Source organism: Bactrocera neohumeralis, chromosome 6 (assembly GCF_024586455.1).
Source record: "Bactrocera neohumeralis isolate Rockhampton chromosome 6, APGP_CSIRO_Bneo_wtdbg2-racon-allhic-juicebox.fasta_v2, whole genome shotgun sequence".
In the NCBI taxonomy this organism is placed as follows: Eukaryota; Metazoa; Arthropoda; class Insecta; order Diptera; family Tephritidae; genus Bactrocera; species Bactrocera neohumeralis.
In genome coordinates, this window is record NC_065923.1 from 78,073,444 (window position 1) to 78,096,024 (window position 22,581).

At 35.4% G+C, this 22,581-nt stretch overlaps 3 protein-coding genes and 1 long non-coding RNA gene across 10 annotated transcripts in view; 2 read left to right on the forward strand and 2 right to left on the reverse strand.

Annotated features, from left to right (window-relative positions):
- The window catches only part of LOC126762261 (uncharacterized), a 146,403-nt gene that overhangs the window by 120,072 nt on the left and 3,750 nt on the right, over positions 1–22,581 (reverse strand). The window contains exon 1 of one of the 2 annotated variants that reach the window (XR_007667434.1): positions 315–497. The exons of the other annotated variant lie outside the window; for it this stretch is intronic. This is a non-coding gene — a long non-coding RNA (uncharacterized LOC126762261). Of the gene's footprint in view, positions 1–314; positions 498–22,581 lie in introns of those variants that run through there. 2 annotated transcript variants of the gene reach the window in all.
- LOC126762254 (BAG family molecular chaperone regulator 2) lies at positions 829–5,491 on the forward strand. 6 transcript variants are annotated; one of them, XM_050478869.1, is made up of 6 exons: positions 830–1,188; positions 1,267–1,435; positions 2,647–3,445; positions 4,361–4,381; positions 4,491–4,633; positions 4,699–5,491. In XM_050478869.1, the coding sequence occupies exons 3-6, from the start codon at positions 3,174–3,176 to the stop codon at positions 5,070–5,072; spliced, it is 810 nt and encodes a 269-aa protein (XP_050334826.1). In that variant the 5' UTR covers positions 830–1,188; positions 1,267–1,435; positions 2,647–3,173; the 3' UTR covers positions 5,073–5,491. The 6 variants fall into 6 exon arrangements, with proteins under 6 accessions (XP_050334827.1, XP_050334826.1, XP_050334825.1 ...); XM_050478868.1 differs by having other exon boundaries at positions 1,293–1,435; XM_050478867.1 differs by having other exon boundaries at positions 830–1,435.
- On the reverse strand, positions 6,134–8,658 carry LOC126762257 (uncharacterized). The gene is made up of 2 exons (XM_050478873.1): positions 8,054–8,658; positions 6,134–6,954 (listed from the first exon to the last, which is right to left on the reverse strand). Exons 1-2 carry the CDS (start codon positions 8,525–8,527, stop codon positions 6,277–6,279), a joined length of 1,152 nt encoding a protein of 383 aa, XP_050334830.1. The 5' UTR covers positions 8,528–8,658; the 3' UTR covers positions 6,134–6,276.
- On the forward strand, positions 12,366–15,591 carry LOC126762260 (protein midgut expression 1). Its single transcript, XM_050478877.1, has 2 exons — positions 12,366–12,679; positions 15,263–15,591. The coding sequence occupies exons 1-2, from the start codon at positions 12,627–12,629 to the stop codon at positions 15,459–15,461; spliced, it is 252 nt and encodes an 83-aa protein (XP_050334834.1). The 5' UTR covers positions 12,366–12,626; the 3' UTR covers positions 15,462–15,591.

Consider the following 22,581-nt stretch of genomic DNA (forward strand, 5'->3'; position numbering starts at 1 on the left):
AAACGAAACAACGACTAACTTCGGAGAAAATAACTTAATCGCTAAGGATTATAGTCGAATGCATCAGACTTTACAGATATATAAAGAAAATAAACAGCACCAATTGGATTATTGGCTGGACAAAAGATTTGCTACTAGCCGAAGCGTGACCATGCTTGGTAGCGTGTGTACTGACGCCAGAGGAAATATTATTATTGTTTTATTTTAATTTATTGTTATAAATCTTAATAATGAATAAAATAAACAATTTAAACGCTATAGTTGTATGCATAATAATGTAGTTGTGTCAGCGCAAGCACATTTCTTCAAATTACCTTGCAATGGCGGCAGTGCAGGAATGCCAAAAAATCGCCGAAATTGAGGAACGCAGCACTTTTCACACTCTCATTTATAAACTCACACTCACTTATAAGCACAATTCACAATTTTATACATTTTCACAACTTTTCACTATTATTTTACATAATAAATACAAGAAAGCAATTTAGAGATATTATTTGCACAGAAAGAAAATTAACGTAACTGTTTTTCATTTCCTTTTCCTCCGTTGTTTTCCGAACAATAACAACACAGGCACAGAGTTGTAACGACATTATTTTTTTTTAATGGCCGATTTGTACGCAAGTACCAATATTTCTACTACTTTTTGGTAAACTAAGAAGTAAATTAAAGAAGAAATGCTGTTGTAAGGCAGTTTTTACTAAATTATAGGTTTTGTTAAAACTGGCATGTTAAATAAAAATTTTATTGTAACTTGTGCGGCTCATTTGTTTCTGGCAATGTCACTTTCATTTCTTCCAATCAGATGGCATGCTATTGTGAACCAACTGTTTTAGGCGAAGCAGCGAAGAAAAAACAATTCAATCCACTCATGCAAATTTTTAGTTTTTCAGGCATAAAACAGTATCCAAATTAGTAAGCAACCACAAAAAGCGAGCAAATTAAACAATAAACATTAAAAATATTGCAAAACGGGAAAATATAAATTGGTTGTTAATTTAATGTGGTAAAAATAGCAAGGTGTTTTTGATAACCGGCACGGTTTTGTCGTAGGTTTTGGATTTTTTTCTTCAATAGCTTATGCGCAGTACAGAGCTGGAAAGTGGAGATAAAGTCAAAAGTCAGTAAACAGAACACATCAAAAAGAAGCAGTTGAAAAAGCAGACGGAATTTAGCTTTTGTCAAATGGTTTGTGGAAAAACACTAGAAATTTTCGCTGAAAATTTTCTGAAATACTGCAAACGAAAAATGAATAAATGCGTATAGAATAATTTTGTGCATACATTTCATAGAAAGAATAGAGCGTGTTTGGTACACGAAGGACACAGAAAGGACAATTGGTGAAAATCTGTGAAACATCTGAAGACGATCCCAGTTCCCTACATCAAATTTGTCTATGTGAAACAGACAGATTATTGCTTTTTCATTCACTCAGGTAATTAGCCAAATATACCGCTCATTCCCCTATTCGTATAAAGTTGTTTTAATGACAGCCAGAATAAAAATAAGCAGACAAAAGGTAGTGGAGAAGGAAGGGAACGAACAATTAAAATTTTATTCGGATTCTAGAATCATGTCGATTATTGGAGTGCTTCGCTAACAAACATTACGCATAAGGTTTTACCATATTGTCATGGAAATACATATGTTTTCTCGCATTTATCTCATTATGTAGTGTGTGGTAAAAAAAAACGTAAATACCTTGCGAAAATTCGGGAAAGCAAATGTATCGTTAAATTTTGCGCAAAGTGGAAATGTGTATGAAATCATTCGAGTCGTATATTTTTAAATTGTCGAATGAAACAAATGTGTGCTGCGGAGAGATATTTTCTAGAATTCACTAATAGTTTCGCGTTGCGTGTATAAATTAATATTGCTGATAGTTAAAAAAAACGTACCCTCGTTGAAATAAAAATTATATTGATGTGCGTATGCAAGTTCATGTAAACAGAATTTCGATGCAAACCCGCGTCCGTGACATTGGTCTCGAATATTCACATGTGTCATAACAACAAAAACCAATACAAAACATTCATAATATATATATATATGTACATGTGTAAAGCTTAATATTTAACCTGTTGAAAAAGATGAAACAAATATTTTCTTAAAAAATCTTACAAGCAGCTAAATTGAATTTCAATTTGAATGTCATCTTATGAAATCACGCCACATTTCGCGCTACGTACCTCTATATTTTTGAAACATATACAAATACATTTATTTGGGTTTTGTTTGAGTTCGTCAAAGAAAATAGACTTGCCAAAATCCAGAATACTTTCCGTCCGCTATTGCATATTTCGCGTAATGTTTGACAACTTTCTCAGTATGCTGCGAAAGCGTCGCCGCCTTGATAATGTTCCGGACGTAGCAACGCCAGGGCCAGCCGAACGAGCAGCTAACGCAGATGACTATTGGAATACATTATTTAATACAACAAACAATACAACAGCCGCAAATACATCAAGTGGTTCTTCCTTCTCCACACCCGTCTGCACTGCCGTCCCGCATTTAAACACAACGAAGTCCAGTGGTGCTGTCGATAACGACTTGTCGTTGTTGACACTGCCATCACTAGAACTCTGCTCAATTGATAGGTAATTAAAGATTAATTTTTTATTTATTTTTTTTTAAATATCTTTCCAGTATTTTCGACGTTCATTACATTACGTCGCGTAAACTATAGAGGCTGGCTACACAAGAAGAGATACAATATTTTAAGAAAATTATTTAATATCTCTCGTCTTGCTATTTTAGTATACATATAAAGCAAACAAAGCCAAAAGACAACATTCCAAGTGTAAATTTGAAACAAAAAAAAAACATTCACAACTGATTCGTGAAGTACAAAAACAAGAAAACACACACCGAAAACAAAAAGAAAACGTAAAGCGTCCATACAATAGATTTTGGTCAATTCATAGGCATACAAACCACAACGATAGTAGGCGTTTTAAAAGCAACAAAATAAATAATAACAACGAAGATATACACGGTGACTGCGTGTAGAGAAAAATCACAACAACCAATAACATCAATAGTCAGCAATTGTCGCCCGCGCAAGATACTCCATTAGTTCGCAGTTTCTGCATAAAGGCGAACTGATTTTTTTTCATTTCCTTGTTTGAGCGTTTAACGCTAAAAAAGCTTTCACCACGTCTCAGGGAGAAGATATGGACATTGATTCCACTCCTGTGCCACCACCACAGGAGTACTCAGATAACCCAGCAGGCTATCAGTCGGAATCATCAATGAATTTTGATTATTTGCACGGTCTAAATGACGCTGCGGCAAGGGCGTCATCATCAGCATCATCACTAGGCGGTCATGTAAGCTTTCCGGAAACGTCACGGCACTTTAGTGACCTTGCTGGCGGTGGTATAGATGTAAATGCTTCATCAACGCAGAGCTATGGATATGTGGACGACAGTAAAGCATTGGACAGGTTGTTATACAAGTGTATTTACATACATAGTAAATAAACACTATAAAACTGGGTAGCTATATACCTATAGTATGTCTGTCAAACATGTTTTTCGCCAAAAATAAATTTTTGTGGAAAATGTTACGTTTTTAAAGTGCTTTTCAAACAAAACTATGCAAGCAGTTGCCCTATTTCAACATTAAATTATAGCGTGTAGGCGAGAAAACTCTAAATAAGTGCATATACATAATCTATTAATAGACAAGTGATTAAGAAGTTTCGTAGGTACCCATGCAAACACTGTGCACACTTTCGTTTTCAAAAGTCCGTATAAGGGCACCTGAACGCGAGTATCTCTTGGAAATACTTATATTGTATGTGCTTCGAAATGTGTCTGTTAAGTGTGTAAATGCTGTAAAAAATTTATCAAGTCATTTAGTTATTGTCGATTTCTCATGTAAAGATTATTTCTTCACTATTAAAACTTGTTGCTACAATAATTCCGTAGTGCAAAGCTTTATATGCACAAACATATGCACATAAGTTTGCTTATTTAATATAATTTAAATTTGGCTTGTAATGATTAATTTTATCATAACCGTATTACAAAAATATATTTGTATGTATGCGTAATTAAATTTCATCGACTGCACTTTTTAGTGTCCAAAATCAAGATTTTTTTTTTATAATCTTTTATGCTGAAGGTGTATTAAAATTAAGTAGTTTCTAATTGTGGTGTGGCATTTAATTTACTTATTAACCTTTAAAAATAATTATTTTATTTCTTTTTATTTTTATGTATTTATGTATGTAACTTGATGTACTATTGAACCAATCAAACAACAAATCACAATTACCAACAAATCCAAATAATATCAATTACTCCATTGTTTCATCGCAATTAAAATATACCACACGTAACAAAATGCTAAACAGGCCCTTTAACCTTAACGAAAGGTAATTCCAATTATAATTTTTCCAATTACATACTTAATATTTTGAAATTTAGAAAAAAAACTTCACCCTTAATATCAGTGAACTAAAATAATAATTGTTGTTAATTTAGATTTGTTTCAGTGTTAGATCAGTTGGATGCGCGCGTCGAGAAATTCCGCAAAGATGCCTTGGGCTTGCAGGAAAAGAAAGACTTTCTACTCATGTCCATTGATTTGATCAAGAGTCACGATATGCTGCATTCCATGATGGAGGGTAAGCTTTTGCATTTAAATTTCAATAAACATTTAATAAAACAAATTATTATTCTTACTTTGCAGCGGAACGTGAGGAAATCTTCTGCTACATACAACGAGTTAACGCGCGTCTCTCCACCGTCGATTTATTGGTACATACGGTGCGCGATCGTTCGCAGGAGGATGCGCTCAGTCAAATCAATGCACTGATCGATATGATGATTACTATTGGTGACCCAGTGTTGTCACGCCAACGTTGCCAACAATACCTGAATGCTTGCTGCAGCGCAGCGGAAGCGTCATCATCGTACGAATATGGTGTGGATATGGATGCTGGGCCGGTCGATAAGAAATTCGAGAGCGCATTATTGGGCTGCACGCTCGACGATCAAAAGAACATTAAAAAGCGGTTGCAGGCTTTGATGGGTTATTTAAACAAACAGACAATACGAAATTGAGTTTAATTTATGATAAAAAAAATATATTATAATACAAAAAGTTGTACAAGGAGACATTAGGCATCTAATTTAGTTTAATGAAAGCCAATTGTTGGGATATAGCTGCCACAAAACACGTGAAAGCCGCTAGTAATGCGAGTTATGCGCCGCAAGTATAACAACAAAATTGAATTTTCGTGCATTGTTTTTATACGGCACATATCTTACATAAGTACTTCTTTAAAACTTTTGTCACAAATATGAAAAATGTTTTTTTTTTTTGGATATATTACGCTCTAATACTACCGTTGTATTTTTTTTTATTTTGGCTGAATAATTTGTAAACTTTCAAATGCATAACGTTGCCATACCTAAATGAATTAGCACAGTTTTTGTAAAAGCAGAATGAAATACAAAAATTTCACAAAAAAGTAAAACAATACATTTTAATTTAAAATGAACTTTGCCCATCTCTAGCTAAATATTTTATGCATAAAAATTACTTACATACATACATTTACTATATGTACACATTAATTTATATATGTAGAACAAATCGAAGAAAAAACATTTAAGAATCTGTTGTGTAATCATAAAAAAATAATTTAACTGAAGTAAAAAACAAAAATGATTTTTAAAGTAAAAAAATCTTAAGCTTACAAAACTAAAAAACTGTGTTCTTTTTTCTAGTTTTTGTTGTATTTTTTATATTTATTTGTTTATTTATGTTTTATAAAATTTATTTTATTTATGAAAATCTTTTTTTCTAATTTTTATTTTTTATTTATTTTTTTTATATTTTTTTTATATTTTTTACATAGATATTTACATATTTTTTGTTTTATTTATTTATGGAACTTTTTTATTAATTATTATTTGTTTCTTTAATTACTTACTTATTTTAATTATTTATTGTTTTTATTTTTATTTATTTATTGTTTCTATTTTTTTATTTATTTTCTGTTTTTAAATTTTTTTTTATAAAATTCTATTATTTTTTTTTATAAAATTTTATTATTTTTTTTTATAAAATTTTATTATTTTTTTTATAAAATTTTATAAATATTTTTTTAATTGTTATTTATTACTTATTTTCCTTTATTTTTTTGTCCTTAATTATTATTTTTCATTATATGTATGTATGTCTATATATTTTTTTATATATCATCTACATATATGAGCTCGCTCCCTCAAGTGACAGCCAACAACTCATACATAGCTACCATCAAATATTCGCAAAACAATGATCATCCGGCTCCAGCAGCCGGTCAGTCAACAACCACACCGCACCGCCCACGCCGAAGAATATTTGTTGTATATTCTTCGATGTGAAGTAAACGATCTCGTTGTCTTCCGCCGTTAAATTGTGTTGTAATGCGCAACGCACGATTGCACCGTACTTTGGAACGGCATAGTATAGCACACCGGTGCGCCCATCCACCATCATACCCTTGCTGGGGCCCAGCAAACTGCCCAACGACTCCAATTCAATTGAATTCGACTCGTCGTCCGGCGTCACCTCCGTCTGCTGCAATTGCTTCGCGTTCAAGTCATTGGCGATTTCATTGACTGTCTTTGTTTTTGTCTTTAATTGTGAGTTCGGTGTTGCATACAGCTTGCCATCCGCATCGGCAAAGAGTAGCTCACGCTGCCGGCCGAAAGCGATGTCAATTGGTTTGATTGGAAACGGTGCCTCAATAATGCCTTGGAATTTGCGACTGAGCAGCGCGCGACGACGCCACTTCTGTTCCACTATATCGTAGGCGAGTATGTGTGCGTCATCGGGACGTAGGAAGTAAATATACTTTTCCACTTTACACAGCGCTGGACTGGGACCCAATTTGATAATTAATTTCTCACTATCACGTGGTGTTAGATAGCGGCTACAGTCGATGCGCAATACCTGCCACGTATGTAGAGGTGGGTAGGAGATAAAGAAATCAGTTATATTTTTGAACATGGTTATTTTTTCCATATCTCTAAAAGACAATGTCTTCCGCTTAGAATAAAAAAATCCAAATTCTGCTAAACTACTGTGAGAGTCTTCCTAAACGTTTAGAATAAAATACTCCAAATTCGTCTAAACCACTGCGAGAGATTCCTTGAATTCATTTACTTCGCCTTAACTTGAAATTAAGCCGTTCTCCTGTATTCCCTCTATTACATCTCTAGTTCCTTCACTGCAAACTCTTTGTTGCCAGATCCGCTTAGAAATTCTAAGACTCAAGCTTAAAAATTGATTTAGCCAATGAAAACTCCAGTGGACTATCATTCTGTAGGGACGATTTTTCAGAGGGACGATTAAAAGCTCAATTATAAGCCATAGCAATGACAGAGATACATATATTTGTCCAGCATAGACCTCGACAAACCAAATATATGTCCAACATGCAACGAGTACCCGCATGACTCTAACCACCCTTTTGCATTCACAACAAACCCTACACGTCTATCAACCTTCTCCAACCCCGTCGGATTAGCACATTTCCTGGGCCTAGCTGACTTCGATGTTAACGAACCTGAATCTTACTATCCAAGCGGGTATTAGTAAACCGTCACAACAACAACGTCATAGATATATTCGCTCCTGCCGCACTGGAACGGTTAGAGCTACGCCCTACCATTAGTTAAAATCCTCGGTAGAAGTTAGCAAATCTTATATGTATTCGTGTCAGAAAAAAGCTTTGCGGAAACCCATCAGTTGTTCCCAAGACCTTAGTAGCTAAATTAAAAATCCAAATAAAAACCGAATATCATCTAAGTATCTACTATTCTCGGTCCACTATCCTTAGCGCGAGATTTTCATAATAAGTCCTCACATTTTTAATTGATGACGTCACGATTTAATGGATATGTCTTCCAAACACACTTCAAACAAAGTTAACGCGATGAAATCGTGGCAATCGCTTTATCTTTCTTGATTGATTTCACTCGAATTTCGCAATTTTGCTTCCCTATATTTCAATTCAAAGCTTCAATGCGGTCTTGGCTCCGGCACTCACCTCTGCATCGTTCCGGATCAAGTCATAAACCAGCAACTTTGGCGAACACATTTTCGTCGTTTTCTCTGCCTTCTCATCTGACGCCGATGGCGCCTGCTCCCACCCCGCATCGAATACCCACAAACGTCCCAAATTATCCACCTGCGTCCATATAGCCTTCTGTATCAATTCACAGTCACTTCGATTGCCATTAGCGTGTGCGAATCTATGCGGATAAATCGCGCTTTGTAGGGGTACGAAACTTTCCGGCCATTTGGTGGCGATCAACGTGGGAAAGAGTTCACTCTCCACGCTAATGCAGAGGAAGACACGTGAGTAATAGAGCGATAGGTGGCGCACGCGATAGGATTCGGTGAGGCCGGTCTGTGCTAAGTGCCACGCGAGGCTGGTGTGCAGTGTTGTTATCATGACACCGATCAGGCAGATAATTATAGTGGAATGTGCATATGCACTTTTTGTTTGCCTTTGTGACATTTTTATATACCGTTGTTTTACAGGGTGTAATTGATTTACGGTTGTGGTGTGCTCCGGCTGCCAGCACTGGTAGATAGTTTGCAACTGAATGCAATTGACCGCTGAATTATTGAAGAGTGGTGCAAAATATTTCCGCCTCGAAGTGAGTGCATACGAGTTTGGAGGTTTGCTTCGATTTGTTAATGGAAGAGTTGCAGTTGACATGCGATTGCAAGTGTCTGTCGAAAATTCTGCTGAGCTGGGCGAAGGTGTTCTATATCAAATGCTCGATTGCTGGCTTGTTAACGAAACGACGTTGCTTTAGCCAAGAGGGAACTTGCAGCTCAGTTGATTGTCGTGCTTTTTTTTTGGGAGCAGACAATTGAGGTTGTACTTTACACAACAATTTTAGCTTTTTTGTAAACCACTTCCCTTAACATAACTACTGTTTGAGCAATACTTTGCAATTCGAGACCGAGTGTAAAAATTTTGGTAAACAAATTTCGTTCAATGTAGTGCGATTTGTGTTTCTTTTTTTTAATTTTTTTTTTGGATATTTCAAACTAAACACTCAGCCAAGTAAAATCCGAACTTTGATTAAATGCTTCTAAATGTTTTAAAATCCATTAGCTTGATTTCACATATCTTCTTCTTTTCTAATGGCGTAGACACCGCTTACGAGGTTATAGCCGAGTTAACAACAGCGCGCCAATCGTTTCTTCTTTTAGCAATTTGACGCCAATTCGACTTAAAGAAGGCAGCCAGGTCACTCTCCATTGATCTCTTCAATGAAGTGAACGTCTTCCTCTTCCTCTGCTTACCCCGGCGAAGGCTGGAGTCATATACAGAAGTTCACGCAAGTGAGGAGAGTTCTCTGATTGCCATTCACCTGAGAGTGGCCAGAAACTATACTTTTACATATGGCTCAAGCAGCTCACGACTTCCGGTCTTGGTCTAAGAAGCATCTTCTGGGTAGCCAGTAAACATCCGTTTGAAAGCAAGCTAAAGTGAGAGGGCGAAACATCCCCTTCACAGGGTTGTGTGCTGGGTTTGGGACCCGTCGCGTAAAAAACACTACCAATGAAAAGGAAACAACAGCCTCGGATAAGTGACACCCCTTTTGATGATGATTTCACGTATAATCACATAAAATATTTCATTAACATTGATAAGAACGAAAAAAGGTTGATCAAAATACGTCAGTATGAAACTTGCTGTCCTACAAGGTTTCGGGAGCAATTTTTTGTGGGTCTTCAAAAGAAGATCCAATGACTTTCTATCTTTATGTTACATCCTCAAACTGCTGAGTGAAGGTTAAACTTGAACGTTAAATTTGAAAAAGAACGAACCATCAAAGCGCGCACAAGAGCTCGGAAAACTAAGTACTTTCTTCAAAATTAGTTTAGGAAAGCACTGTGAAGTTAAAACTTACTTTTATAACTTCTCAAAAGAAAGTGTAAAACCGAGACTTCGACTTCCTTTCATAAATATCACAACTAAACAGACCACCGGACCACCACGGATTGATATGGATTTCATGCGACCAAAAGTCTTATTGAGCAATATCATCAATAAACAGTTTTGTTGAATTTCTCAATGACTTCACCCAGACCCTAAAGCAAGTGAAGACTCCGAAGTTAGCATTTCAATATCATACATATTAATATATATGTACATATATATGTACTCGTATTATTTTCATAAACAGATCCCAGCTGAATATATTCTTTGCACAATCCATTGAGTTACGTCTACAGCTCATAAGTAAAGAACTGGATCAGTTATATTGTTGAAATAAGCTTTGAATACGTGAGTATACGTATGTAAATAAACCAGAATTTCCTTATCACTTCATTATTATTGATAAAAGAACATTTGGGTTAACACCGAAAAGCTCATTATTATGATTGTATTTTTTGCTCTGATGACTCATGTGCTTCTTTTGAAATTGTCTGTTTAAAAAGTTGCTAATTAGGCGCTAGCGACAAATGTATGTATGTGCGTTGGTTTTGTATATACTTAGTATATATATGTATATATATACATATATATATATGGATATAGATAAGTGGTTTTTAACTTCGATATCGTAGTATATTTCCCGCCAGATGTCAGCTATTGAACTAATCCTTTGAAAATTCATTATTGTCTGTCAATATTATGACACTTATGTGTAATTGAATGAGTTCGTCGTACTAGGTATGACTAACTTAGAGCTATTTTTGACGTCAAGAGAAGGAACTACAGAGTTCATAAGAAGCGCTATGTTATCACAATCACCCGAAGATTTTTTTTATAATACACAAAAAAACACATTTGAAGCGTAAACTTGACCGTGATGGCTTGATGACTAGTTTTCGGACACTACCTCAGGAATCAATCATGAAAGATTGGTATGTTAAATTTAGACGTGGTGAAATGAGCACCGAAGACCCTGCACACACTGGACACCCAAAAGAGATCTTTACCGACGAAAACATCAAAAAAGTCCACCAAATAAATTTGGATGATCATAAAGTGAAGTTGTTCGAGATAGCAGGCACTCTAATGTTTTCAACTGAACATTTATAATATATCATTCACGATTATTTGGGCATAAGAAAGCTCTGTGCAACGTGAGAGCCGCGCAAGCCCACTTTTGACAAAGAACAATAATGAGTTGATGATCCGGATCATTGTTGGGAGATGTTCAAGCGTAATAACCTCGAGATTTTGCGTCGATATGTGACAATGGATGAAATATGGCATCATCATTTCACTCCTAAGTACAATCGATAGTCATCCGAGTGGACTGCCTGGACCATGAACCCGCTCCAAAGTGGGGAAAAATGCAGCAGTCGGTTGGCAAGGTTATGGCGTCTGTATTTTGGGAATTTTTATTGACTATCTTGAAAAAGGAAGTACCATCAACAGCGACCATTACATAGCGTTATTGCACTGTTTGAAGGACGTTATACAGGCGCATTTGAAGAAATCGAATGTGCTGTTTCACTAAGACAATGCACCGTGTCACAAGTAAGTGAAAACCATTGCAAAAATCCATGAATTAGGCTTCGAATTACTTCCACATCCACCAGATCCTCCAGATCTGACAGCCAGCGACTCTTTCCTGTTCTGAGATCTCAAAGGTATGCTGGCTGGGATGAAACTTTTGTCGAATGAAGAGCTGATCAGCGAAACTGAGGACTATTTTGAAGCAAAGGACAATCGTACTGCAGAAACGACATGAAAGGACGCTATAATCATCATATCACCCTTGAAGGGAAATAAGTTGGACTAAAAAAACGAATTTTTGAAACATAAGTCAGAGCGACATCAAGATTTAACTGTTAATAATTTCCCTCATAGTCATAAAATTTGTTGATTTCTAGTGGGATTCACCGTCAAGTGTGTGCTCCAACAACGACACCGCCTAATCGTTGCTGTGAAGTGGACTGAACAAACATTCACCTCCACATATTTTTTTGCACCAATCGATACTGATAAGAAAATATAAATAACGTCGTTCTTAGGTACATATTTCGGTAACAAATACATACGTTACCACTTTTTATCAACACATAAATACGATTCATTGATATATTGACACTGATAATACAATGTGTCACGTCCAAAAGTTGCTTTTTTTTACACCTCGCAATAAACGCGATAATTGGCACCGATTACTTAACCCTTAAGTGCTGGATGCTAAGTCGTTTTAAGCACTTGAAGTGTTGAGGCATGTTGCGCACGACTCCCGTTAAAGTTAAATATGTGAAGTACACAAATGGCTCGATAATACATTCATGTGTGGTCTCCTAGCTCTATATGTAACACGCACAGGTTAAGGTTTTCCATTGGAGAAAAATAGCTAATAACTTTCGAGCGACGCGACAGTTGCGGTTTGTGTTTGCCAACGAAATAACGTGTTTTACACACTTGCGGAGAGAATAAACGGAAAACATTTACATAACCGTTAAATAGCGACTAGTGATTCACTGATATCGAACGAACTAACGAACTAAATACTAATTAAAGTGCACGAGAGGATTACACGGAGCTTTAAAAATAATTAAATTAAATTAATTGTGTGCTACTTTGTAGAATAATTTTGAATTAATTTTAAACACGAATATTCAAAATGTGTAACTGTTTGTGGGAGTGTCTGAAATGTCCAGCAAAACTTTTTTGTTGGTAAGTATTTTTTTTAACACTGTAGAAAGTAATATGCAATGTGATAAGATAAAACAAGTTTTCAGCAAACTTGGTAAAAATGGGTAAAATAAGTCTATAATTGCCTTCAAGGTTGATACACTGATTACAGTGACCTTCCAACTTTTCGATACCAGTTTTGTGGTACGATTTGTTGTTTGCTTCAAAGTAGGCCTCAGTTTCGGCGATCTGTTCATCATTCAGCGAACATTTTTCCCCAGCGAGCATTCCTTTCAGTACTGAGAACAGGAAATTGTCGCAGTGGGCCAGTTCTGAAGAAAACGGTGGACCCGGAAGCAATTTGAAGCTCAATTCATGCATTTTTGCCGGTGTTTTCACGGACTTGCGACACTATGCGGACGCCATAACCTTGCCAGCCGACTGTTGCGTTCTTCACGTTTTGGAGTGGGTTATCGTCTGCAGTCCACTCGGATGACTGTCGATTGGATTTCGGAGTGAAATGATGAAGGCATGTTTCATCTATTGTCACATATGGTCAAAAATTCGGATTTATTACACTTGAACATCTCCAAACACTACTCCGAATCATCAACTAGTCTTTGTTTTTCGTGAAAAGTGAGCTCGCCATTTTGCACAGAGCTCCCTCATATCATCTCATTATGGATTTATTTTCCATACATGTGTTAAACTGGGGACTTTTCAATATATCTGTTCCCTATAAGGAGAGGCGAGAATAGTTTTCCCCATTTGAATAGAAGTATCGAATTCTTATATAGTATTCGTTAGTAACTTGCAATACTCGCTGTCATTTGCTTGTCAATTGTCACCCAATACACCACCACCACCTCGATATATTGCTTAGTTGTAGTAGAAACTTTTGAAAAAAATTTGTTGATATCAGTAAACACATTATAAGCTCTGAGCACGTGAAACCCCAGAGACGATTAGTCGAGCTACTTGAGCGATATGAAAGCGTTCATTTGTTAGATAGCGAATGCATTGTAGTATGGCAGTGTAAAGTGTACGGTAAATGAGAGGTGTAATAATTAGCAAAGAATAGATAAATATTCAACAGTATTTACACACACTTATGTAATATATATGAGCGAAATCCCAGATGTACTTCACCTGCGCAAAATTGCAAAAATAATTATTGCATTTGATATTATAGGTATTTAGGTTAAGCCCTGAATTTGTTATTCAAACAGCAATCTCTCAGACAATAGAAGTGTACATGTGAAATAAATCACTCATAGTCTCGTTTGATAATAAGTTCAACTGAAAGGTCTAAGTAAGCAGGTAACAAAGTCGATAGATTTTAGGCGAGGGAAGTCTGTTCTCTATTTTTGTTGGTGGGTTGGTTGGTTGAAAAGGGAGGCGCGTAAACGTCGGACCAAGCTTTATCCAACAACTCGGAGGATTTGATGAAAAACCTTATTCTTTTCCACCCCAGCTGCCCAATGTATCTTAAGTTGGAATAATGGGAACCGAGGAATATGTAACTTCTCATCCGGCTGAAGGCTGGGAATTCGCATAGATAATGCTCCTGCGTTTTATCATCCTCCGCTCATTCCCTGCAGACCGCCGAATCCCCTTATCCCACTTTCTGAATGTGGGATCTTAAGGGTAGGTGCCCTGTGATGACCCCCACAATATTGCTAAGCTCTCTTTTGCCTAGGAGTTTGTTCCGATATTTGAGGTGTTCCGCCAGGGTCCTCTGCTTCAAACAACTCTTCAAAAAGCTGGCCAGCTCGTCTGCCTTTTCATTTCCTACGATTTCTATATGACCGGGTACCCAGATGATATTAACCGAGTTAATGAGCCTTAATTGACGTTTGGTTGTCAACTAGAAAGTTTATGGTTAGAGCAGAAGAGCACTTGGCACCTTCTGTTATGTCCACAATTTTTGACTGAAGTTCTGAATTGTAGTCATTTAGTTTGAAGCTGCATTTTCTGAATCTATTACTACAGAAGAAGCACGCTCCTGTTCCTGTTTCACCCTTTGATCCGTCGGTATGTAGATTTCACCTTTGGAACTGTAAATCATAGGTTATATAAGGCTGAATATAAATTCGGAACCATTCCGCGAGTCCGACCGGTCTGAGATATCATTTGATCATTTTTCTTGGTGAGCGCTCGCCAAATCTCCTATAACATGTGTCAGTAAATTGTTTCGCTTCTGAAGATGGAGTCGTCGTGGCTATTACTATCGTATCAGCAATGAATATTTTCAGGTCTGAGGACTTTAAATCTATTATAATGTTATAATAACTAAGCCAGTGCCTAAGCTTTGTATTTACTTCAATGGCGTTCTAAAGATCGCCCCATCTTATAAAATGTATATCAACGCAGATTAGAACAAATATATATCGAGATAAGAATTGAGAGAATATGGGGAACTTATTGATGCTATGTTTCGAAAAAATCTTCTCGAATCTGTTTTTCATTGTAATCTCTATCGTGTCGCTTATTCCCAGAACCATCCTGGTATGGAACACATTTTGCATATAACATTTATTATTTTACAAAAAATTTATACTAAATACATATTAATTTCAGCTCTTGATTTTAATAGAATTAATTTTTAAACTCTTCTCTTTATAGCTGCTGCGAATGTGCGCTGAATATGTTACTCGGCATATTCTGTTCGGTCATAGTGTTAGCTGTCATAATCGGTCTGATCGTGTACTTTACAGTATACTACCATAAGGATAGTTCCGATGGAGAGCAAGAAAAATTGGTGCAGCAGCTTATAACAGCTGCGCCTACAACCTTTAAGCAATACTTCCAACAACAACACTAAAATGGAATAAATAAGGTTTAGTGCCAGTTTGGGGCTTTTGGCATTACTTTAGTGTAAACCAGTGAGCGTTATTGTATATTTTTAAGTGTAATATATTTAATAAATATTTTTAAACATTTATACAAGAGAATTTCACTGTGTATTAATATAGCTACGAATTTAATTAAGGAAATAATAGTAATCACACTGCTGCTAATCTAATCAAAGTTTTTTTTGAACAAATATGGGTTAATTTACGATATGCTATAAATATTTCGTTTTTAATGTTGGGGTAATATAAGGCTATAGAAATAGTGTTATCTCAATGATGTACTATATATACAATATATTTGCATATACATTAATACATATGTATATAATATACATATATAAAATAGTGCTTAATTAAATTATTACTTCCCTTTGTTTACCTTCGTACGGAGAAATATCGCTTGATTACGCGTATACTAGCCAAACTTCTATATGTTACGCCCATGAACTATAGGCTAGGTACATATTGAAACGAAGCACTAAACTTAGTAAACAAATATGATTTATGATATGAAGACCCATTAAAATGAGTAGGCCGTAAGACGAAATGCTTTAGCGGATATCTTCTTAATTTCCTTTGAAAAGAGCTTTGAAGCTTTATCGATATAAAAACTAGGCAGAAGGCTTCTTAAAGGTCCTTTGAAATAAGCTTTGAAGCTTTATCGAGATAAAAACTAAGATGAAGGCTTCTCAAAGATCCTGTGAAATAAGCTTTGAAGCTTTAGCGAAATGAATACTAAGCTGAGGGCTTCTTAAAGATTCTTGGAAAAGAACTTTGAAGCTTTATTGAGATGAAAACTAAGATGAAGGCGTCTTAAAGGTTCTTCGAAATAAGCTTTGAAGCTTTAGCGAAATGAAAACGAAGCAGAAGGCTTCTCAAAGATCCTTTGAAAGAAGCTTTGAAGCTTTATCGCGATGAAAACTAAGCTGAAGGCTTCTTAACGGTCCTTTGAAAGAAGCTTTGAAGCTTTATCGAGATGAAAACTAGGCTAAAGTCTGCAAATACCAACTTTAGTAAATATAAGTTTTGCAAAATAGTAGCAGAAGCTATTGATTGATTACCGACTATCTGAGTAAAACATAATACCACCGCCATTTGGAAAAAATTTTAGTTGAATTCGGTATTTTTGTTATCGATTTTCAATGTAATTTTTTATTTTTAGTGCAGAGAATTTCCATAACCTTTCCAGAATTTAAGCAAAATGTTCACTAACCAACATCCAACTGACAAATAAGACTGAATTACTGAAAAATGAGACCTGAACAAAAATAAAGACATTGTAAGAGCACTAACCTATTAAGAGGTTCGTATGAATCATCAATAAGTTGAATACTTTAGAAAGCGATATGGCAGGATTTTGCTTTAGCGAGAATTGCTTCTTAACAAAAAATACTAAGCAAAAGTAACAAAAATATCAACTTGAAACAAATAATTTTGAACTTCACTTCGGGCAAAATATATGAAAATAAGTGTCGAAAAATGTCACTAGAATAAGCAAAGCTAAATATTTTCACAAGAACTCAAGCGATAGATCACCGAAACAGTGTAGCAAAAAAAGAAAGCAAGCAAAAAGAGCAGAAGATGTGTTGGTACGGAAAAAGTGTATTGTTTATATCATTTTAAGACAAAATAAATACATAAACACTTCTTTTCAGAGTGTTTTTCCATAATGAGTACTATTTTTGACCGTTCTCTTTCAGCGGCTGCAGATACAATGTATTTTGTGCCACCGCCTGCATTGTGATCATCGCCTTAATAATATTCTTATCAATTTGCTTTGCTGCTTTTGTTTTTCACAAAAGTCCAGATGCCGATAGAGAAAACTCGGTTTTGCAAGAAATAATGAGCTTTATTTTGAGACCTTTCTCAGGTTGATGGCACTAACGTACGGTTATATGCGAAGGTTATCTTTAAGTTAGAATAATTACAGTTATGAAATGTGCCTTGTGTTTTAATTAATATAAGCATAGAAATAAAAAGATTTGAAGATTTCGGAGTTGATGATATTGCTTAGTGGTTTCTATTTATTAATTTCAGATTGGAAAGTTATTTCATGAAACTTTTTGCCGACGCTTTGCGAGCATAGGTTTAAAAGCTTCAAACAGCCATTTTATAAACCGTCTGAGAATTGAATAATTTTGAACTAAAACGAGAGAATTAGCTACTCAGCGTTGTAGCGCATAAGTTAATGTTAGGGTTTTTAGTTTAAACAATTTCGTAAGACGAAAACTAGTTTAACTAATTTGTGAAAATGAAATTTTCTAAGTTAATTTCCTGCTCTCCGTTATTCTCAGCTCCGACACGCCGTTTGATGGCTCATTTATGGGTTAATATGTAATAATGAAAGGTATATTGTAAATTTCGAAAATGTTATGTTTCGAAACTTGTGTCTCTCTTTTTTTCATAAAGATATCCATGAAGTTTACAGGCAAATCTGAAAAGCTAATGAAATATTCTTCTATCGTGTAACATACATATAACTCATTTACAACTGTTAGTCGCTGATAACTAAAAATATATTGAGATTAGCATAGTATTTTACACGCCTAAAAAAGCTCTTTTTAACAAGGAACAATAAAAATGTGTGGCGCGTTGTGCGAATGTCTCAAGGGTTCAGGAAAAGTTGTGTGCTGGTAAGTCAAAGAATGGGTGTGCAGATACTTTAGCAGCTATACAAATTGAACTCACCATAGATTTGTGCTTCGTGATGATGTTTAAAAATTTTCGATCTCAGGATCTTCTAATAATATATGCCTTTGCTTTTGCCGCATAATACCTTTTATTAAAAGTAATACGAGAAATATCAAAAATTCTGCATTCGCCAGAACCATAACGTTACTCTTTAAGAAGAGCATACATATGTATATAATCTAAGTAAAACGAGGTCCTCTATGGTAGGAAGCGTGCTATGCCGGATACTCCTGGAAAAACCACGTTCTCTTCGGCACCCAGCGTGCTATACCGAGTGCTCACTGTTTGTTTGGTTCTTCACTGAATAGCACACCTCAGTCTTCTGGTGGGCGTTTTTCATACGTCTAACAATTTAATTTGAGTTTTTGATAAAACGGTTTTCAAAAACATCTCTAAATGCATATTAAGTATCATACTATTGTCTAAATATTTATTTATATACATATATTTTTTTGTATCTGTACTTCTTCCAGCTGCTGCCAATGTGCCTTAACAATCTGTCTCGGCATACTTTGTTCAGTGCTCATATTGTTCCTCATAATTGGTCTTATCATATACTTTACAGTATTTTACCACAAGGGGGATGACTCCAGTGAGAAAATGATGGAGGAGATGGTAACTGCCGCCCCGTTAACTTTTAAAGGACTCTTCCAGCAATACTATTGAAAAGATTTAATCGTCATAAAGCTTACGCGTGATATGTGTTATACACTGTGTTAGCCTTTCCTCAATTATTGTTGTTGAAAATTATTGTTTTTGTTTACATAGTTCTATTGTATTTGTTTATTGTTTTATAGAATTATTTTAATGAAGATTATGTAAATTAAAATGCTTTCGTGAAATTTAAGTAAATAGTTTTGAATCTTTGATAATACCTCGTATAAATGCTAAGGTTTCGATTTCTTGATCGCGCGATATGTATTAAGTGGCCTGAAAGAAAAAAAGCCACTGTGGCAGTTAGTTTTTACACGAGACGGTGCAATAACACCATTTTTAGGTTAGATTTTATTCAAATTATCTAAGAAATTATCTAAAAACAATCAACGGTGTCGCCTTTCTCGGTGGATTTGAAAGTATGCAGAATCTGCTGAGTTGATATGAAAAATGAATATAATTTTCTTACAGCTTTGCTAAAATCTAATAGATCACAGTGAAAAGCTTACAATTTTTATGAAAAAATAGCTAAGAGACTGATAATTTCTTCATGAGATCACTTTTCGTTTGAGTCTCTCTTTATTTACCAGAATAGTTCTAATAGACGTGCTCGTTCTCAATTTTCTACAAATCAATGCCTAAGTTAGATCCATCGATTTTGGATCAACTCTTCGTCTTAACCTATTATTTAACCTGAACATTAAAGACAGACGAATTGTGTGCAAAGTCAGAACACAGTGTTGGTTCAAAATCATAATATACATATATTGAACTCACTCAACAAATTTAATTAGCTGGGAGCTTTGCAACAATATTCGAAAATATGTAAAATGAAATATTGAATATTTTTTCTTTGCTTTTTGAGAAAACATTGCCGACATTAATAAAAAGCGAATAAAGATATAACTACGAAGGAAATAAACCAAGCACGGGATGTGCAAGTAAGAAAACCTAAAACCCACACGGGCTCTAAAAATTTAGATAGAGTTTGTATAAGTGAGCTAAAAGGATATTTGCGGCTGTTTCATTATACGCTCTGTGAAGACAGATTTCTAATTGCTAATATAAACAATATCCCGTCTCATTATTAATTGAATCTTTCCAGATTTTGCATGTGGTTGGTTTGTACATTTGTCGTCTTGTTAATGCTGTTCGTGGCCCTTCAATTTGTTGGCGTTGTGGAACATAAAGAGAACGAGAACGTTGTAGTAGAGTTCTTTCATTATATAACAAGCGCTATGAAAGCTAGTTTATAATTTGTTAACTGTAATAGTTATATTAAATATTTCTGAATTTCTACCTTTATATTTATGTATAGTATCTGAAAATGTATGTACACTAGATAAATAAATATTAAGTGCATGATTAAAAGGGACTAACATTTCTGCTCGAAGGTTCACGAATATAATTGTTAAAGCAGATAATATAAAAAGCGCAAACATTCTCTGGTTAAAGTACAGACCTGAATAGTAAAAGAAATGTTAGAAAACCGGGAAAATAGATTTTGAGGAAGAGATGGTGTACGTTTCTCGTTGGAACAGTAGAAATAGTCCGTAAATTCAAGAAAAGTAGGAGAATAGAATATTTGGATGTTAAGAGTTTTTCATCATAACTATATAAAGATGCTTTTTCTTTAGATGCATTATATGAAACTTTATTTAAAATAATTTTTTTTTGCATTTTGATGCTTTATACTACATAATATTTCGATTTAGTCATGTGATCACCGATCCGCTAAAAAGAACTATGTTCTCTCCTTTCCACTACACGCCTCCGCAATTTTCGCAACCCTGTTTAAATTCCTTCTGCTCGTAGAAACGGCGTATACGCTCCGAACACTCGAACATGGCCTCTGCCATAGCTGACAGATCTGAGCTGAAGTCTGCAGCTTTACTGTCACCATCGCTACTATAACTTTTACGCCTGCTCAACTCATACTCTGCACGCCGTACATTTTTACGCTTGAAGGCCTCAAAGCGATTGATCTTCTCCTTGGGAGTCACACGATGACAATCATCACAATCGATGGTATTCAAAAGTTGCTTCAAGCGCGCAGATCGCGCGGCCATAAGATTAGTGGTCAGATTTTGCATTGTGAGCATATCCGGCGATTGCTGTGGGTTATAGTTGCTCACATAACCTCCATTGTTGCAGAGTAATTGTCGCTGCTGATAGTTCGCATGGTCTTCTGCACCCATTCGTTGTTTGTTATATTGTTTGCCGTCAAAATTATCCCTTTCTGCTTTATTTGGCGGTTCCCCACAGCCGCGTGGGCAAATTAATTTATAATGCAGATTTTCCTTTAACACATCGTCCTTAGTGATATCAGCATATAGATTGCCGCCACATAGCGTACAAATGTGTGTGATGTCTTTGCTGTCCATCAAAACATGATATGGCATACAGTGCTCTTCAGTGTCATAATTTTTGGACTTTTTATTTACGATGGAATCTTCAACCTTATTTCGGTTTTTATTTTTGGATTTTAGCTCCATATCATTAAATTGTGCGTTGAGTTCGTGAATAATGTTTTCAGCCATTTTATAATACGAGTATTTTTACCGTAAAGTGAAGAAGTTGTATGTTGATTTGTTGTAAGCAAATGTATTACTAAAGATTTACTTTGAGGCGCATCCTTATATATAGTATGTGGACATTTCAAAGACTGAAAAATGGTGAAAAGCGCGTAGAAAAGCTAGCGCAGGTAAAATCTGCAAAGCAGGTAAAAGGATGTAAGGAAAGGTAGTACACAGGTAGGCGACAGAAGTTTTACAAAGTTGTAGTTCTGGGAAATGATGTCTTGTAACGTTGTATGGAACGCGCTGAGAAACAAAGGAAGTTTTAGAAAATATAATTTAACAAACTGAAAAATCGTTTTTAAAATAACAAGTCTTTTTAAAAAATTGCATAGAAAAATGTCCGTTATCTGAGGTCTATATAAGCCAACCTTAAGGGGTTATGTGAATTATGAATTTTCCAAAAAATCTTTGTTCGTGGTAAATTTCATAATTTTCTTAAATTTGTAGGAAATATAACCTTTGTGCAGAGCGACCCAAGCTAGACCGGTCGACTACTTCACTCTTTGACCCTTCTTTATTCAACAGAGTGTAGGATATTCCATAACAACAAAGAAAACTATTGACAGCATTACGGCTCAAACGAAATTGATCCATATTTTGCAACCTTGAGCATGTAAATAATTATTTGTATGAAAGGAAGAAAAGGACCGTTAAAAAAACTGGAACATTAACTGCTTCTGTTCATACAAGCTTGTAATTAAACTCATTCTTTTTCACATAATCTCATGTGCTACGGTTACGCCCTACTAAAAAAGGGTACAAAAACTTGCTTTCTTTCATATCCTTAATAATCTGCATACTAAAGGTAAAACGTTCTAGTCCTTCATTTTAGTATAAAAGCAGGTGAAAATAACTTTTTAACATCAGTCAGTCTTCGTGCTCTCACTTAAGATTCACTACGAACATCATCGTTCCGCAATAACTTTCATCTAAACACAAACTACAAGCAAATTTATTTTACAATGGAGAATAATTCTTTCAAATTCAACGCTTACGCAAACGAATTGCGTATGCCAGCCTTCATTAACGACGATAATGCAAGCGATGATGCTGTGTCATTATTCGAAGAAACAGAAACTTTGGTGCAGACAGTGTCGCGGTTGCGCTTGAGATTGCGCTATTTGCATTTGGTTGAATGCGAACATTTCCGTCAAATTGAAGCTGG

What these genes read in the sequence shown, in the direction of transcription:
- LOC126762257 (XM_050478873.1), bottom strand. Translation starts at nt 8,527, where the DNA reads ATGTCACAAAGGCAAACAAAAAGTGCATATGCACATTCCACTATAATT. An exon ending in TGATCCGGAACGATGCAGAG is followed by an intron (nt 6,955 to 8,053) that starts GTGAGTGCCGGA and finishes CATACGTGGCAG; the next exon opens with GTATTGCGCATCGACTGTAG.
- LOC126762260 (XM_050478877.1), top strand. Translation starts at nt 12,627, where the DNA reads ATGTGTAACTGTTTGTGGGAGTGTCTGAAATGTCCAGCAAAACTTTTT. An exon ending in CCAGCAAAACTTTTTTGTTG is followed by an intron (nt 12,680 to 15,262) that starts GTAAGTATTTTT and finishes TTCTCTTTATAG; the next exon opens with CTGCTGCGAATGTGCGCTGA.
- LOC126762254 (XM_050478865.1), top strand. Translation starts at nt 2,149, where the DNA reads ATGTCATCTTATGAAATCACGCCACATTTCGCGCTACGTACCTCTATA. An exon ending in GAACTCTGCTCAATTGATAG is followed by an intron (nt 2,598 to 4,360) that starts GTAATTAAAGAT and finishes AATGCTAAACAG; the next exon opens with GCCCTTTAACCTTAACGAAA. An exon ending in CCCTTTAACCTTAACGAAAG is followed by an intron (nt 4,382 to 4,490) that starts GTAATTCCAATT and finishes TTGTTAATTTAG; the next exon opens with ATTTGTTTCAGTGTTAGATC.